General features: G+C 49.7%; 3 protein-coding genes across 3 annotated transcripts; 2 read left to right on the top strand and 1 right to left on the bottom strand.

The window, feature by feature from the left end:
* Positions 1 to 912: 912 nt before the first annotated feature.
* Positions 913 to 2707, top strand: BO72DRAFT_73289 (pepsin-like aspartic protease). Its single transcript, XM_040950658.1, has 3 exons — positions 913 to 1514; positions 1582 to 2457; positions 2525 to 2707. The coding sequence occupies exons 1-3, from the start codon at positions 1170 to 1172 to the stop codon at positions 2603 to 2605; spliced, it is 1302 nt and encodes a 433-aa protein (XP_040802428.1). The 5' UTR covers positions 913 to 1169; the 3' UTR covers positions 2606 to 2707.
* BO72DRAFT_507214 (cytochrome P450) lies at positions 2601 to 4573 on the bottom strand (the record flags this gene model as incomplete). Its single annotated transcript, XM_040949251.1, has 5 exons — positions 2601 to 2995; positions 3045 to 3211; positions 3273 to 3383; positions 3450 to 4329; positions 4371 to 4573. The coding sequence occupies 5 exons, from the start codon at positions 4571 to 4573 to the stop codon at positions 2821 to 2823; spliced, it is 1536 nt and encodes a 511-aa protein (XP_040802427.1). The 3' UTR covers positions 2601 to 2820.
* Positions 4574 to 7488: 2915 nt separating this feature from the next.
* BO72DRAFT_495158 (choline transporter) lies at positions 7489 to 9489 on the top strand (the record flags this gene model as incomplete). Its single annotated transcript, XM_040948522.1, has 9 exons — positions 7489 to 7695; positions 7756 to 7878; positions 7929 to 8038; positions 8088 to 8209; positions 8262 to 8495; positions 8543 to 8723; positions 8776 to 8834; positions 8893 to 8951; positions 9016 to 9489. The coding sequence occupies 9 exons, from the start codon at positions 7489 to 7491 to the stop codon at positions 9487 to 9489; spliced, it is 1569 nt and encodes a 522-aa protein (XP_040802426.1).
* Between the last annotated feature and the right edge of the window lie 6692 nt (positions 9490 to 16181).

The raw sequence follows: 16181 nt of genomic DNA, 5'->3' as shown, positions 1-16181 counted from the left end.
GAGCGGATGCTCAGTACTGAGATGTCAGGGTCATGGTGTTATCTCGCAATCGCCCTCGCAAGAGAAGGTGATGCGAAAGTGCCTCGTCACAAGCCACACCCCGATGACCATTTATCGCATCACGTCCACAACACAGGACAGGAGGATGATTGGATCACTGCATTCCGTCAAAACCGGCTATTCTGCCACCATCGCCAACCCTCACAAGGCATTGTCACAGAAGCGAGCCAATCGTGCAAAGTACAGACATTAGAAGCGACAGGCAACAGCCGCCGAGCTGGGCTCGACGAGGCAAGTGGCGCTGTGAGCTTGTCCTCTGAAGCGACGATCGCACTTCATGGATAGTTAGTGATACGGCTAGTGTAAATCAGCTGCGCCAATGATGGTGGGCGAGGCGTATGATCCAAGTTATGACACCGTCGGTCGCGTCAACCTCGCGGGAAAGGCCATCTGCCGATCGGTGCAAAGGAATCAAGGTCGTCGTATGATAAGTCCCAGGGTCATGATAAGCCCAGCTTGGCTAAACTTAGCATCCGCACTGTGCAGATCATGGCATCAGACTTCGTGTCGACCGCTGGCTGAACTGCCAGCCAACCACCAAGGGAGCTGTTGGGGGGCTGAGGACAGGTCTCGCTTGCAGGACCCTGGACAATGATATAGCACAATCGAGCCGACGGATTCCGAAGTGCCCTTTGGCTGGGTTGAAGGGTGACCCTGACAGAGCTTATCAGTTCAGCATGGGTTGTGTGTTGACAGCTGCAGCTGATACCGCGTCATCGTGCAGATCCACTTATCCTGAATTCACTAGCCCCTACAGACCGGCCTCGGCTCGCCCCGCTACAGAAGAGAGTGAGGGGAAGGAGAAAGAAGAGCCGGAGTCCATTGCCCTCAGCTGAGAAGAACAGAATAGATTAAATGCATGACGTGCGAGGGGGAATGGGCGATGCCTTGTGGTGGGTTAATTGGAGCAAGAACTGAAGTGTCGGAGAAGGAGCTGAAGGATAAATAAAGACCACTGGTGGTCCGAATCCTTTCTTTTTCCCTCTTGCTCTCGCCTTTTCCCTCCTCCTCTCTCCAATCTTTCAGCTTGCCAGCTATTTTCTTCCCATTAAACATACATTGACTAAACTCCAATTGTGAGATATACTGACTTACCCAATTGCCCCATCATGGCTACCAAGATCCGACTTATCCCCAACCTAAACTACAAGAGGTCGGGCACAAAGTCCTACGTGCACCTCTTGCGCAAGTACCGCTTCAATACAACCAAAGAAGGCCCTTACTTCTTCGCACCCACCCTTCACCAGGTCGGTCGGGTGTACCATGACAAGCCTATCGGTGGCAAGGCACATGTGCGGCGGGCGCTGAAGAAGCGCACGGTGGGCACTGACCAGGTCGGTGAAGTTAGTGCCGAGGACGTGCAGAACGATTCAGAGTACCTGGCTCAAGTGAGCATTGGTACACCTGGGCAGACTGTGAGTCTGGACTTTGACACCGGCTCAGCGGACTTGTGGGTAAGTCAAGCACCAGATCTACCTTATGTGTCCGGAGGAGTCAGCATCGCTGAGAAGAATCAAATAGGTCTGGTCCACTAAGCTCCCCTCTGCCACCATTTCCGAGTATGGCAAGAGCCACAATGTCTTCGACCCGTCCAAGTCGAGCACTTTCAAAGAGGAGGATGGTTACACGTGGCAGATCTCGTACGGCGACGGCTCCTCTGCGTCGGGTACGGTCGGCACCGACAACGTGGACATCGGCGGCATCACCATCAAGAACCAAGCCGTCGAGCTGGCCGAGAAGATGTCGACCGAGTTCGCCCAGGGTGCCGGTGACGGACTGCTGGGGTTGGCGTTTGGCAGCATCAACACCGTCCAGCCCAAGGCCGTCAAGACGCCCGTCGAGAACATGATCGCCCAGGATGACATTCCGGACTCGTCTGCTCTGTTCACGGCCAAGCTGGGCTCGTGGCGGGATGCCAACGAGCCCGACAAGGGCGAGTCCTTCTATACATTCGGGTTCATCGACGATGCCACCGTGCAATCGTCCGGGCAGGAGATCTCCTACACGTCTATCGACAACAGCGAAGGGTTCTGGATGTTTGAGTCTACTTCCGCCACGGTCAATGGAAAGACGATCACGCGCTCCGGAAACAAGGCGATCGCTGACACTGGCACAACGCTGGCGCTGGTGGACGATGAAACCTGCCAGGCTATTTACGATGCTATCCCGGGCGCGTACTATGACAACGAGACCCAAGGTTATATCTATCCCTCCGATACCACAGAGGACAACCTTCCCGTTGTTTCGTTTGCTGTCGGCGGCAAGCAGTTCGTCGTGCAGAAGGAGGATCTCGGTTTCGCCGAAGCCAAGACTGGATATGTCTATGGTGGAATCCAGAGCCGTGGCGATATGACCTTTGACATCCTGGGAGACACCTTCTTGAAGGGTATCTATGCCGTAAGTTCCCTTGGCAACTGGATGCCTATATTCGACCCGTTGCATGATAGACTAACCAATGTCTTAGGTCTTCGATGTCGGCAACCTTCGCTTCGGAGCTGTCCAACGCAAGGAGCTGCAGCAGAACCTGTCCGTGCCCTCTGAGTAATCTTATTCGACAGGAAATATGGGTATTTCAATGAGATCATGTATGAGAAGCTTATGTACAATGAGGAATTGATTTCAGTGATGATTCTCGGCAATGAGCTCTCTCTTCGTGAAACATAACCGCAGAGTCAGAGCATTAGCACACAGCACAATAACGTTGTCCATACTTAGTAAAGATAAATTCAGGAACCTGATTAGACACAAATGTGCCCAGACTTATTCAGTAATAAGGCCAGTCACCAACACTTGCACCTTCAGGTGGCCCTCTTCAGGGTACGGCGTCCCGAAATCACGCTTGAGTTCAATGGTGCTTCGGGGCGTCTCGTACAGCTCCATCTCGAACCGCCGAACAAGCGCTGCGATGACAAGGTAGAGCTCCGCGTAGGCCAAACTGTCCGAATGTTAGAAAAGGAACGAGAACTCAAATGTGGAAAACTCACTTCAAGCCCACACACATCCGACTCCCTTTCGAGAAGTTCACTAGATAGCGATCCAGACGATTTCCAGCGGCAGCGGCCCGAATCCAGCGTTCAGGCTCAAAGGCATGCGGGTCAGGAAAGATGTGGGGATCCATGAGAATGAAGTAGTGCGTCTGACCAATTGGGGTCTGGATTGTGGCCTTTATCAGTATGCAAGGTCCCGGCCTATACGATCGTTGCTCGACTTACTCCTGGTGGGATTGTGTGGCCTTTATATTGCAATGCCTCCGTGGGAACGACCCGGGGTGAGAAGCTAGCGATTCCTGTGGAAAGGCGCAGGGTCTCATTGACCACTCCAGCCTAGATGAAAGTTAAAGTTAGATCTCTCGACCAAGCAACACCCATCACGAGGAATGTGATGCTTACCATGTATGGGAGCTTTTCCAGCTCGTTCCACGTAGGGCGGGAATCCGGCGTGGGCATCACCTGCTTGAGCTCCTCTCGCAGCTTGCTTAAGATCTCAGGCCTATCAATCAGATGATACATCCCGACAGCAAGGGATCTTGCAGTGGTCTCCGTCCCTCCAATGGTCAGTGCAAAGCCATCGTTCATCAGTCGCTGCGGTGTTTTGAGATGTTCCGGCACCTTGGGCCCCGCAATAGCTTCGATGAGTGTCGGTTTTTCGAGCTTGGAGGTTATATGACTAGCTTTCAATGCTGCCAAGCCACACTCATAGAGGTCCTTCTTCTGGCGAGCTAATGCGTATGCGGGTGCGCTCACTTGGCGCAGCACGTTCAGCGGCAACGCGTCGATGAGGGTTTGGATCCACGGAAAGAAGTAGGTGAGATGTCCCATTTGGAATAGGGCGTTGATTCCGTCGCGCACACCAGCATTGAAGCCTTCTTGATCCAGGTTGCCTGGGTTGAAGCCAAATGCATATACATGGATCACGTCGGCGGTCAAGGCGGCAAATCCAGCATCCAAATGAACTACTTTGTGTGACTCGTAGGCGTTGCGTAGAGAATGTACGAGTTTGTCAAGACTTTCATGGATCAGGTACTCGATGTTGGAGATTGCCTGCTTCGAGAAGAACTTATCCAAAGGCGCACGGCGTGGGCGATGATCCTCATCAGTGATGCTGGAGAACCCAGAGCCCTCCAGTCCGAAGCGGGCGACTGTGACTGGATCTTTCTCGCGCTTACGGGCTCTAGATGCGTAGATCTCTTCATAGTAATCTGGATCTCTAATATGTACTGTTCTCGGACCGACACGGACGATAGGACCTGACTCGGTTAGTAAAATCTGCCTCCAAGAAAGAGTTCATCCCGCTGGGGAGTTCGAAATCACCAACCATATACTTCATGCATCCTCTCAATCTCCCATATGAATAGCCCCCCTTTGATCACATTATAATAGAACTCGTAGGCATGGGTAATCGCAGCGAGCTTGGGACCAGGAATCTTGCGCAAGGGATGGAAGTATAGTCTGTATATACTCCTCGCTATAAAGTAAAGGGTGACACCGCAACCCAACGCTGCCAGGGTTGCCATTTTGTTGAACGTCTAGCACCCAATGACTGCCGACTACCAAAATGTCGAACAGGTCAGAAGTAAGAAGGATACCTGGGAAGAGCCGCAGATTTTTATAACGACGTGGAGGCGAGCATGCTCGATACGACTGTCCCCGCCCCTAAAAAGGCCGAGACTGCTAAGATTCATTAATCCGTGACCGCTGAGTGGCTCAAGGTCGGCTAGAAGCCACTTCTCATGCTAGGAGTTGCAGCGCCGAACCATGACAGGCGATAGAGATCATATCGATTGGGTAAAAGTTGCATTGCATAAACCCCGCACTTGTTCCAAAGCGGCTCGATATTTTATAGGTGCTTTCCAACCCTCATGATGGCTGTGCTACGCTGTGCGATGTGCGTAATGTGGAGATGGTGAAATGCGGTCGGGCGGCCGATGAACAGTGTCTTGACCGCCTAGGAAATAGCAACGGTCCTCGATTCTCACACCATCGACTGTGTCCCTTCGTTTTCAGCCCAGTGTTCAGGCGAAAAGACCCTTTGATCCATGTAGTACGCCATTTCGAGCATTGGTGAGCAGTGTGGACGGTCGTAAAGTAGGTTTTTGATGCGAGACTGGACCCTCTTCGAGCAACGGACAGTCACTGTACTTAATTTAGTGCCTCGGTTAGATCAATAACGGTCAATGCCCAAGGGAGCGTGGCGGGCTCGACCTACTCTTCTGGTATCCCACTCGCCTCCTAGCGCTGAGCTGGGTCTGCCACTAGTTGATAACAGCCCGTGTCTTCAGTGGTCTAATCGACGCTAATGACAAGTGGGATTTCCAATCGGTTGCCAATGTTGTGTAAGAGCGCCGTGCTGGTGGTATACAGGTCTGTGGTTATCGAGCGGAAGTAAACTTTCAAGGTGTCTGCACAGAGCAGCGAAGAAATTTACTCCAGACACTACCGCAGGCCAAATCAAGTCCAGCAAGGCGATGCTTCCGCTACCAGAAAAGTGAACTGCTGCGAACGGGTGCCTGACATCTTGCCACTGGAAGATCTGTGCTGCTTGAAGTACTGAAATCGACTTTGGAATGGCGCCTCGGACGAGTTGGTCATCTCGTTAGACGTAGTTCCAAATTGATAGACAGGCTGACAGCAATGGGTTTGTGTCTCGCTGGAGCCGAGTATCAGCAGGAACACCTAATCCGCATCAATGTGTCATCATCTTCCGCAGCCTGAATGGTCAAGGCATCTATCTTCAATGGCAGCTGAGGAGCGCTAGGCGATATTCTTGTCGCTGTATGACATTTGAAGGGTTTAGCCGAGAAAACATGATTGACTGTGAGTATGTACTTGACGTGAAGTTTTTAGTTGATGAAGGTAGAATCAAAGTTTGAACCAAGGTGAGCCAGACTCCTGGGTGCTGAGTAGCTCCGGAAATGCAAGTACCCAGTCTTAAGGTTCCTGAGCATAAAGTGACTTTAAATGCCGAAAGATTGGCGTCAACAAGCAGCCCAAGCGCTAAACCCCACGACCTGACCTCCGGGCCACCTGCACCCCCACCTTCCTTCCTGTTTGAGCAGGGCAGATTAGCTTAGTTTAGGTTCATCAATTCCAACGGGCATCAAGTTTCAAGTCCATTCTCACAAACATCTTGTACCATACTCATTGTCTGACCCTGTCATAATCAAACAAAGATGGCTTGCACAACACATGTCGTGTATGCTTCCTCAAGGCTTCCATTCGATCTCTACCTTTTGTCTGATGTCATTCTCCTGAGCTCATATCTCAAGATGTGCTTTGTCTGCCCAACAGTCCGATTCTCAAAGCCTGCACCCAGTCAATCCTTGCACAACCTCATGGCGATCCAAATGCGTACCCGTGAGGTCAGAAGGTAGTATTGGCTGATCGGAAATCGACCAGACACAAGCTGAAGGCAGGGTCATAGGGAGTATCTCCAAAATTGTTTCCCTGTCAAAGTGGCAAGTCTCGCGGCCTATAACGATGATGTTTCAACATACTGCATGAATCGGCGCAAAATAAAGAGTTTGCTCGCTCCGAAGACAACCGATTGAGTCAAATATGGGCATATTCCAGAAATCCCAGGTGACAGACCCCAAGGGAAAGAGAGTAACCAGGTGTGTGATTCAAAAGTACAGCTCGCTAGTAAGGACTAAGTAATCCGAACTGACTCCTTGTTAGGACCAGGCTATCACTGGCAATACAATGCCAAGACAGGCGGCTTAGCCACCCAAGACCTGCTTTGTGAAATTCACAATGTTTCTCCAAAGACCGCTCGCTTCCCTTCCATGGCTTGACCAGAAGCACACACGATCGGTCCAGTCAGGATCCAGTATGTTACTGGGAGGTATCGTACCTTTCGAACCCCGCCTCAATGCATCTAGCAGCACACGCGAGGAAGTGATTGCATGGATATGCATGGCCCTACTAGGAAACGTTGATTTGTTCAAGTGGTCAAAATCACTCCTTGCTGGGTCTCGAGCCTCTTTAGGGAACAAATCCAACAGCATCGGAAATTAGTCGACGTGATCAGCCCGGACTGCTATTTTCTCGACTCCCTTGCCTCTGAAATGTGTCGTTCTCAGTGCGGAATTTGCTGGTTTTGATTGGCCTACCCAGGGCTGTCGAATCCGCCTACCAAGCGCCTGTGCAACCTAATCCTGAGCATTCCGGTGGACGGGAAGGCGAATTCTATTATTTAGCTAATCTTACCTAATTCCCTTGAGCACAACCACACCTGAGTCAATCAAGATCTCACGAGGAAGGAGCGTTGACGGTGTGATTGCTTAACCTTCTCCCTTTGTTGTCCAAGCAAGGGCGAGAGGAAAGAGATGAGATATAAGTGCACAAGTATCCCTCCGATGGGGGATGCTCAAGATTTCTTGTGCACTATCACATCGTCGTTCTAAGCTTGCTAGCTGCCCAGATTACGGAAATGAACCAAACATTTGAGAAAGACCCTCATGGCAAACAGTTGCCAGCAGACGTGACAGACGGCACAGTGGAAGAGACTTCGCTTGAAGATGAGGATGATGCAGTCCTTCGAGCAAATGGCCATGAGGCAGTCATGCCCAGGCAGTTCAATTGGATCTCTGCTTTAGGCCTGGGGTTTTCGATCACCAACTCATGGATCGGTTATCTTGTGCGTACTTTCGGGTACTCCGAATGGTGCTTTTGCTGACACTATACCTCGATGGACTAGAGCAATTTTGGACAAAACCTGAGCTATGTCGGTGTGCTAGGCTGTATAGTTTGCCTAGTGCTCGGGTGGGCGATTCAGCTTGTCATCACCCTGGGACTCGCTGAATTGGCGTCAGCATTCCCCGTAAGGAGAAAATCCAAGCTTGCATAGAGCTATTGCTAACTCTGCAACAGTCTAGCGGAGGTCAATACCACTTCTGTTACATTCTCAGTTCCAAGAGTACCCGAAAGTATAATGCTTACATCGTGGGCTGGCTCTCAGTGTTAGCCTGGTGGTCGGCAACGTATGATGCTCGCCTGTCAGGATTGTGGACTATACTGACACTCTTCTAGATGCTCAGGTATCTCACTTGGCGCGATTTTCCTCCAGGGGATTGTGTCTTACTATATCCCGGGTTATGAGGCAACTCAATGGCGTACTTACTTGATCTTCCTTGCAATCGCAGTTTCAACCCGTAAGTCCTGTTACTTGTTTCCTCCGATTGTGTCATACTAAAATCTTACCAGTGATCCCGCTGTTTGTGTCACCGACTAAGATGTCATGGGTGACGCAGTTGACGCTCTCTCTAACCTTGGCCGGGTACCTTGTTTATCTCATCACCGCTCTAGCAATGCACGACCACGTACAGGGCAAGTCATTTGCAGTGGCATCCAATGAGGCAAACAGCGGGTGGAACAGTGGTGCGGCCTGGTTGCTTGCCATAAGCAATGCCATGTATGCATTTGCTTCCGCAGACGGCGGTAAGAATAGCAACTTTCACGGTTACGAACATTGTTGACTTTAACAGCCATACACATCTCTGAGGAGATACCACGACCAGGGCGACGTGTCCCGCAAATCATGATTATGACAGAAGTCATTGGTATCGTAACCAGCCTTACGATGATTGTGGTTCTTCTGTACTTTGCCCATGATTATGAAGCCATCCGAGACTCTCCACTTCCCAGTCTCGAATTGGTGTATCAAGTGTCAGTTTGCTACTAGTTCTTTTTTTGCGGGCGCTCTGACCTTCATCAACAGGACTGGAAGTCGAAACGCCACCCTCGGTCTACTCATTTTGCTTTGGGCAATCTATGTTTGTATGACAGGCCACTGATTCTCCTCACTATACTTTGATCGAGAGCTAATCCAGTGAAGCATGTATACCACCGCAGTGGGTGACCTCTGGTCGGATTGCCTGGGCACTGGCTCGCGATGTAAGTGCATGCAGCATGGATACGAGCACAGTCTCAAGCCAACGAGTACTGATCGTTTCCATAGGGCGGCACACCCTTTCCAGAATATTTTACCAAAATCAGCCCGAAACTTGACTTCCCCGTGCGTACTACGCTTGCTTCCTTCGGGTTCTGCTCCATCTACGGCCTCCTCTACCTCGCGTCCACCACGGCTTTCAACTCGATCATTAATGCCGCCGTCCTCTTCCTCAACTTGACATACATTATTCCCCAAGGGTTGCTTCTGTTACGAGGTCGGTCATATCTTCCAAAGCGATATTTCGATCTCTCCTGGGTTGGCTATATTTGCAATATCTTCTCGGTGATCTGGCTATTTTTCCAAGTTGCCTTGAACTGCATGCCCCCGCACCTTCCTGTCACTTTGCAGTCTATGAACTATAACTCGGTGGTACTGACCGGTGTCCTTGTGATTGTGAATGTTCTTTGGTTTGTTGCTGGCAGGCATACTTTCCAAGGACCCCAGATTGACGCGCATGCGCTGCGCCTGGGCGGGCTTTGAGCGGGGGTGGAAAGCGGGCTGATCGCGTCGCTGATACCAGCTCTGTGGCTGCGCGTGGCGCGCACACTAAGCCAGCCATCATCTTTCGGCTCATGCTACTACTCATGTTAGCTATCAGCACCAGACAGTTGTCTCCTTACTGACGCCCTCTTCATTTTGACACCCATCTTGGCTTGTCCGGATTGTCCCTGAACATCTCTCTATCCTAAACACTAGCCCATGCAACATTTTAAGGCTGAAGGTCTAGAACACGCATTGACTGCCGCAGCAAAGGATGGCTGAACGCCGATCTAGTAGCGCCTAGTCACCTTGCCAATGGTCATCTCGAAGCCTCGTTGGTTTTCAGCCACGCAAACCTTGTATTCATCTTGCCTGGCGATAATGTGATATGATGTGATATGACAGGTCGATGGGGCTCAATTCTCTATCTATAGTATCTATGGATGCCTGTGTTGATGGTGTCGAAGTACGTACTTTTACCTAGTCTCCAAATCTTCCAACGGGTTAGGAAAGAGGTGATTGAGACCTACAGTGACTTCCTCCACCGCTCTTGGATGAGCCATTAACTCCGAGAAAGTGGCGGTTCCTCATCACTCATCACTTTCTGATTAGATCACATCTCTAATAGGGGGCTATCTCATTCACCCCCTCATCCAGATCCTCTCGGCATTCCAGGTCACCCCTCCTGAGTCTCCATTCACCAGCTGCTAAGCATACATGACAGGCTGATGGAAGGCTACTACTCCGTTGCTCTCATGCTAAAAAGCTCACTAGGCTCAGATCCCTGTCGGTTTGCTCCGGGTTTGCCGGATTGGCTGGATTGGGTCATCCCGCCCAATCTATCAGAATGTTTGCTATGCTGCCATCGAAGGGAGAGCGGAAATGAAATCTCTCGTCTTGTGGGGGTGTGATACCTCTGATTACTGCTACGTGGGGTATGAGAGAATGAGCCAAGCGATTTGTGGATGTAAGTTGGGGAGGATTGGAGTCAGACGCGGTTACTAACTTAGGTATCTCGTCCACCCGTTCCTTTGTCCATCTCGGTCGATTTATAACTAGTCAGTCTGGTTTCTAATTCTAACTCTCTAGCGTCGACACCCACACATGCTGATAGCCAGCACACAATATCGCTCCCTAGCTCACTAGCGATGTCAATCTCTCTCGAGCATCCTGGGGAAGACGCTTTTCAACTAATTCCGAGTTTTGTTTGACGGATGCGCTGCTGCCAACAGGGTGTGAATCATCATACCACACTACACACTGAGCGATCCTCTTCAGCGACTTCCAACCAGAATTATCATATCTTTTCGCTGAGACTAGAAATCATCCATACTTCTCGTCGACCGCCAGATTCCAGTCTCTTTGCACGATGTCTGACCATAGGCTCTTATTGGCCTGTGTGAATCAAGCGACACCTTTCAAATCTCCAACAAAGCAGACACCCAGCATCGAGCATAGGCAAGACTCCAGACGTCGAACTGCCACTTATGGGCAGGGTACTGGCACTGTATGGACCCGGAGGATCTCGTTGTCGTCTTCATGTTACTCAGCGGACCACTTGCGAAGAATGACGATGCTATCATGAGTGACAGCAAAAATGGCTATGCCGATGCCTATAAAACCTGAGAAACGGTCGCAGAGTCTGTGTATCCCTCCAGTGGATTCTTTGCTCTCCGGCGCAGTCCGGCGAAAGGGCGATGAATCTGTTGGCTCTTACGTTCAAAGAGATTATAACTCCCTGACCTTCCAACTCGACGAACAGGCTTTTGGACGTCCTTTTGAGATACAGAGTACTTGACCAGAACCAATTGACTATGCTTTCACTCGATGACGTGCTTTCAGCCGGTGAATTATCGTCTTGTTGGGATACTTTGCTTGAGCTGCCTAATCTATGCTTCACCTTCGGTGCGTTACAACCACAACAGCTCAGCCGTCACTGCCGCTTTTGGTGCTATCATAACGAGCTACTCAATGACGGGGTGGAAATAGGTTGCAGTGCGGCTGCTCGAGTGGGCAGGGGATGCTGTGAGCATCTGCCTTCCTGTAATGATTGTCTCGAATTCCTAGGCCCAGCAAGGAAGATGTTCGCTCAATCCTGATAATTCGAGAATTGCGGGTCACAGGTATTGGGCGTCGGGCGTATAATTTCCCAATGTATTTTTTCTGCAGCGAGCTGACATGATTCTGTGACGGTCGATGCGTTCCGAGCTTTCTGACCACAGTGCACCATGTTGACACCGAGGGAAGACTCGCGTAAGAACCATGGAAGGAGGATAAGCTGATGAGCTAATCCTTCACTTCTACACTTATACTAAGAGCCGACCTGATTGATCGATGGCTGTGTCTGCAGTACCGGTGGTATAGGATCTATGCGATCGTCTTCGATTGTCATGTCATCCAGCACTATGCTTACCAGTGAATTTATCACGTCAACCACGAAACAACCTGCGGATTACAAGAAGATTCTAGGAAGCCAAGAAGGGGAAGGCAGTTCAATTGAATCGGGAATATCGATCGTGGCCATTACCTGGTATCAAGCGGATTGACGAACTTCCACGATGCACATAGAGTGGCAAGCCTTGATGAGGCAGGAAATTGACAAGAGAAACTGAGTACACTTGTTGAATTCTAGCACATCTCCAAAAACTTTCCGTGTCACTTCGAGTGATCTTATATTCCACCATAGTGGCAGTAATGATGCTTTGTGACCAGTCTAAGAAGTTAGTCTGCAAGAACCTCACCTTTGACTTAATCCCAGATCTGTATTTTCATGCTTATCTACGCGCATCTGAATCAAGGCTACTCAAAACAGGATGCATTCGCTGCCACGTCTGATGTATTTGACCTATCCTTGTACTGTACCATGCAAATGCGTCACCGCAGTGATATCCATATTGCAGAGCTTAGCCGGGTCCTCAGTTGTGCCTTCTCCGCGCTATAGAGTTCTCGAGGTTCCCTCACAACCTCTCTGAAGCAGTTGGATCATTGGTTTATCACCCCAGCCTTGATCAGCCAAGCCCCTAAAGTCATAACATCAGCTCTCCAGCTCAAGAGTCAGATTCCAGGTACTCATGATCACCACAGATGCTCGATTTGCAGCTCATTTCTTCACCACAGCTCCGGGAATGATTGGCATAGCGCACACAGAGAGCTCAGCGGTACCGACCATCATGGCGGACAGCCAAATCCTTCACCTGCAAACATGTCCCCTCCTATTCAGCACGGGTGCGAGTTCAGACGGTACATCTATCAAATCATCACCCTGCAGGCTGTTATCACACAGCCACAGCAGAAGCGGCAACAGTCTACAACCACCTAGACTCACGCTGCACCGTGGTTGAGGCCTTCGGACTGAGTGTCAAGGTGAGAGATCGGTTCAACTAGTTGTTGCTAAATTCCACAAAAGCCTTCATGCTCCTTCATCGCAAAGATAATCCCTACCTTCGAGAATTTAGCCCTCCAATACCATAGGCAATCAACACGATGCCTCCGCGCCTGATTCGATCAATCCGCGTTCATCGTTCCTCTGGGACAGCGACGGTACCTCCATCCAAGCACGAGTCCACATACTACACATCATGTGAGAATTTTAGAATACCATGCCCTCGAGGAGCACATTTCTACCCTTCGCTTCGAGAACACTTGCAAGCGAATTTCTTACCACCACCAGTCCTCTTCCTCGTGGATCGAGACACACAAAACTCGTGGGTCAATGTTGACCAGAACCGATAACGTTTTGGCATTATTATCCCAATGTACAGCACCGACACCCAGGGCGACGAGCCAGAAGCACGAATGCAGCGTTTGTGCTGATGCCGCTGACAATATTGACCATAGGACGGACGATAGAGGCAAGAGAGAGGAAAAGTTCTGATCGGATGAGAACACACTCTTCATGTTCTATCAGACTGTCTACGATGAAGTTGGAGTTTTTCGACTCCCAGAGCATCCACCTCTGGTTTTCAGTACATCCCAGACTACGTCAAGATCGGATATCGTCACTATGTTCCACTTCCAGCGCGCTTGGAAGGCTATCGGAAGTGATCCAAGGCTACTTTATGGAGGCACAAATGGGCTGGATGTTGATGCTTGGACTGTTTGAACGCTGACGAGATGACCAAATGCTTCCAAACAATGGGCCACCTTTGTCCGTACTGAGAGTATCTGCGATAATCGATATATTGGATGTTTCGAAAACCCTTTGACCGAGTACTCTGATCGGATGGCCGCAATTTTCTCAGGGTGAAAGCCAAAGCTTCGAACACGAGAATTAGGGATTGCAACGACAGGAGCATATACGAACCTTCTGAAGAGGTAAGACTCTTGACTCTCAAGCCGGAGCTCACTCTCATCTACATCGACATACGGTTTGTACGGTCCACGGTACAAAGTGTGTACTTCAGCACTTCAACCATCGAACACCCTCGAGTATACAACCAGGTATACACGGTCTCCATCTACTTCTCGAAGCTCACCAACAACCGCGTACAGCCAAAATCACAAGCATCGAACAGAATATACTCCGAGCAACTCAACACATTCCGCCCCCTCCAAATCGCAACCTGATTGCCACCTCTCACCGACCTGAAACACAGCTCCAACACCATTCCTTGCCACCAAGGTCAACCACTCACTCTTGCATCAGCATCGAAAACCATTAGCCAAGCCGTCATTCGATTCTAGAACTCACCACCCCATTTGCCCCCCCCAACTTCATCCGCACCCACAAAAAGGGGAAAAGCAAAAGAAAAAAAAAACAAGGCACATCTTAGCTACCCACAACCCCTCCCCTTACAACATCAATATTCACAGCACAGTATAACACCAAAGCCCAACGTTGAACCTGGGATCAAGGGTAAGATAATGCAGATACAAGACGAATACCCCAATCCGGAAACCCCCGCCTCAACCCTGATAGGGCATCAGATATAAGACATACATCCTCACGTCTAGCTAGGTACCAGGTAGTATGGAGCAAAGAAAGAAAAAATCAAAACCCCATAAGCAAACGCCAAGCGACCCCCTAAAGCAATTAGTCAACCAAGATAACGTAGGTAACACCAAGGTGTTTCGATCTAGCAACCAGCGGGAAAGTACAGTGAAGAAGCGATGTCCATCATCCGTGTAACGCTGCAGCTTACACCACAGTCCACCATTTTTTTTTGTGTTTGTTTGACATCAAGATCTCATGCACTAACCCCCCCTCGGCATGGCGGACGGGAACCAAGGGAAATAAGAGGGGGGGGACTGGGAGGTTGAGATGTAACATTAATTAAAAAAGTTTTAGTTCAATTCTGATCGACCGGGGGGGGCGGAGGGGGGCTTCATACTTAGCGCATTGTAGGGTTGTCACCTATATGTAGCTTATGTATAGTTTGGAGGAGAGAAGGGGGGGGGGGGGGAACCCTTGTATATTAGCTCATGGTTATAGTTAGCTAAACTTGATTGATTACTGGTAGTTCTGTGGATGTGGCGGAGAAAAAGATGTTCGCCATGCTTGGAGGTTTCTGTGCTTCGTTCGCCTCTCCAGATATGTGCTATAGCACTGCGGATTGGTCTTGCATTTGGGTCAAGTTTGGATGGTTGAATAGCATTTCTCTACTAAGCCAGAGATATGTTTGCGAAGAGGAAGGTTTGCTAGACCAGTGTATGTTCGTTGTGATACCTTCCCTCTGGGCTTTCTTATCTCTCTAAGTAGAAGAACCCATCCATTCATCGGCCGTATAGGTAATCCTAGATCTAGAATATATATCTTCAGAACAGTTGAGACTAATTTGGTGATACTTAGCTGATGGGTGGGCAGTGCAGTCCCTCTCACCATCGATACACCCTCGTCCAATAAGTAGCCTTGATCAAATACCCCCGGTGCATTGCCATGTGTCCATCGTTTCGACATCTCTTGGCTTACTTGAATCCTGCAGCTGAAGATCGAGTATGAGCATGGGCATAGGGTGAGTTTCGAGAAGGTGATGGTGGTACCGCAGCGCGGTACAAGTCGTATAATCTTACTACTGGCAATCTACGCGAGGTCTTTACTAAGTGGGTGAAGTACTGTACACTCGCCTAAATTGCTGAGGTGGGAGTAACTACAGTCAAACTGCAGAACGCGTAGTAACAATGCAAAATCGATCATGAGCAAAAGAAAAAGAAAAAAAAGGCAAAAAAAAGAAAAGAAAAAGGGAGTGAGTCACACTCCACTGAGATGGTTCATCTGAGATATTGCCCCTATTGTAGTACCACTTTAACACATTAGTTGTACGAGGTGGATGGAGAGGGAGAGAGAGAGAGAGAGGGAAGCATAGTACGGAGATGACACAACAGACCAAGTGCCCGGCGGGCTGGGTCCTGCAAAACCATCGATAACCCTTAGTCAGCCCACCCCCATGTCCCGGTGTACAGTACGTATGAAGCTAGTCAGTTAGTGCTGGATCACCTACTCTATGACTAACGACCTGAAAATAACTAACTAGAGAATCACAGAGACTACAAGGATTTAAGACAACAGGGGGGAAGAGTAGAGGGGCAATGGGAGGATATTCTTTCCTGAATTCCATCAGTGTTCTGAGTTCTGACATGGATCTAGGCCAAGCATTGGGTTGATTTGTCGTTCCTTTGAATCCTTTGGTGTTTGGGGGCGAAAACCAAACCGAACTTCTTAGATACTGTTTAAGTTACCTGGCAGACAACAAGCA

Source organism: Aspergillus fijiensis (genome assembly GCF_003184825.1).
Source record: "Aspergillus fijiensis CBS 313.89 unplaced genomic scaffold BO72scaffold_17, whole genome shotgun sequence".
Classification (NCBI taxonomy): domain Eukaryota; kingdom Fungi; phylum Ascomycota; class Eurotiomycetes; order Eurotiales; family Aspergillaceae; genus Aspergillus; species Aspergillus fijiensis.
Note: the sequence above shows the minus strand (reverse complement) of the source record. Positions and strands in the feature narration are given on the sequence as shown.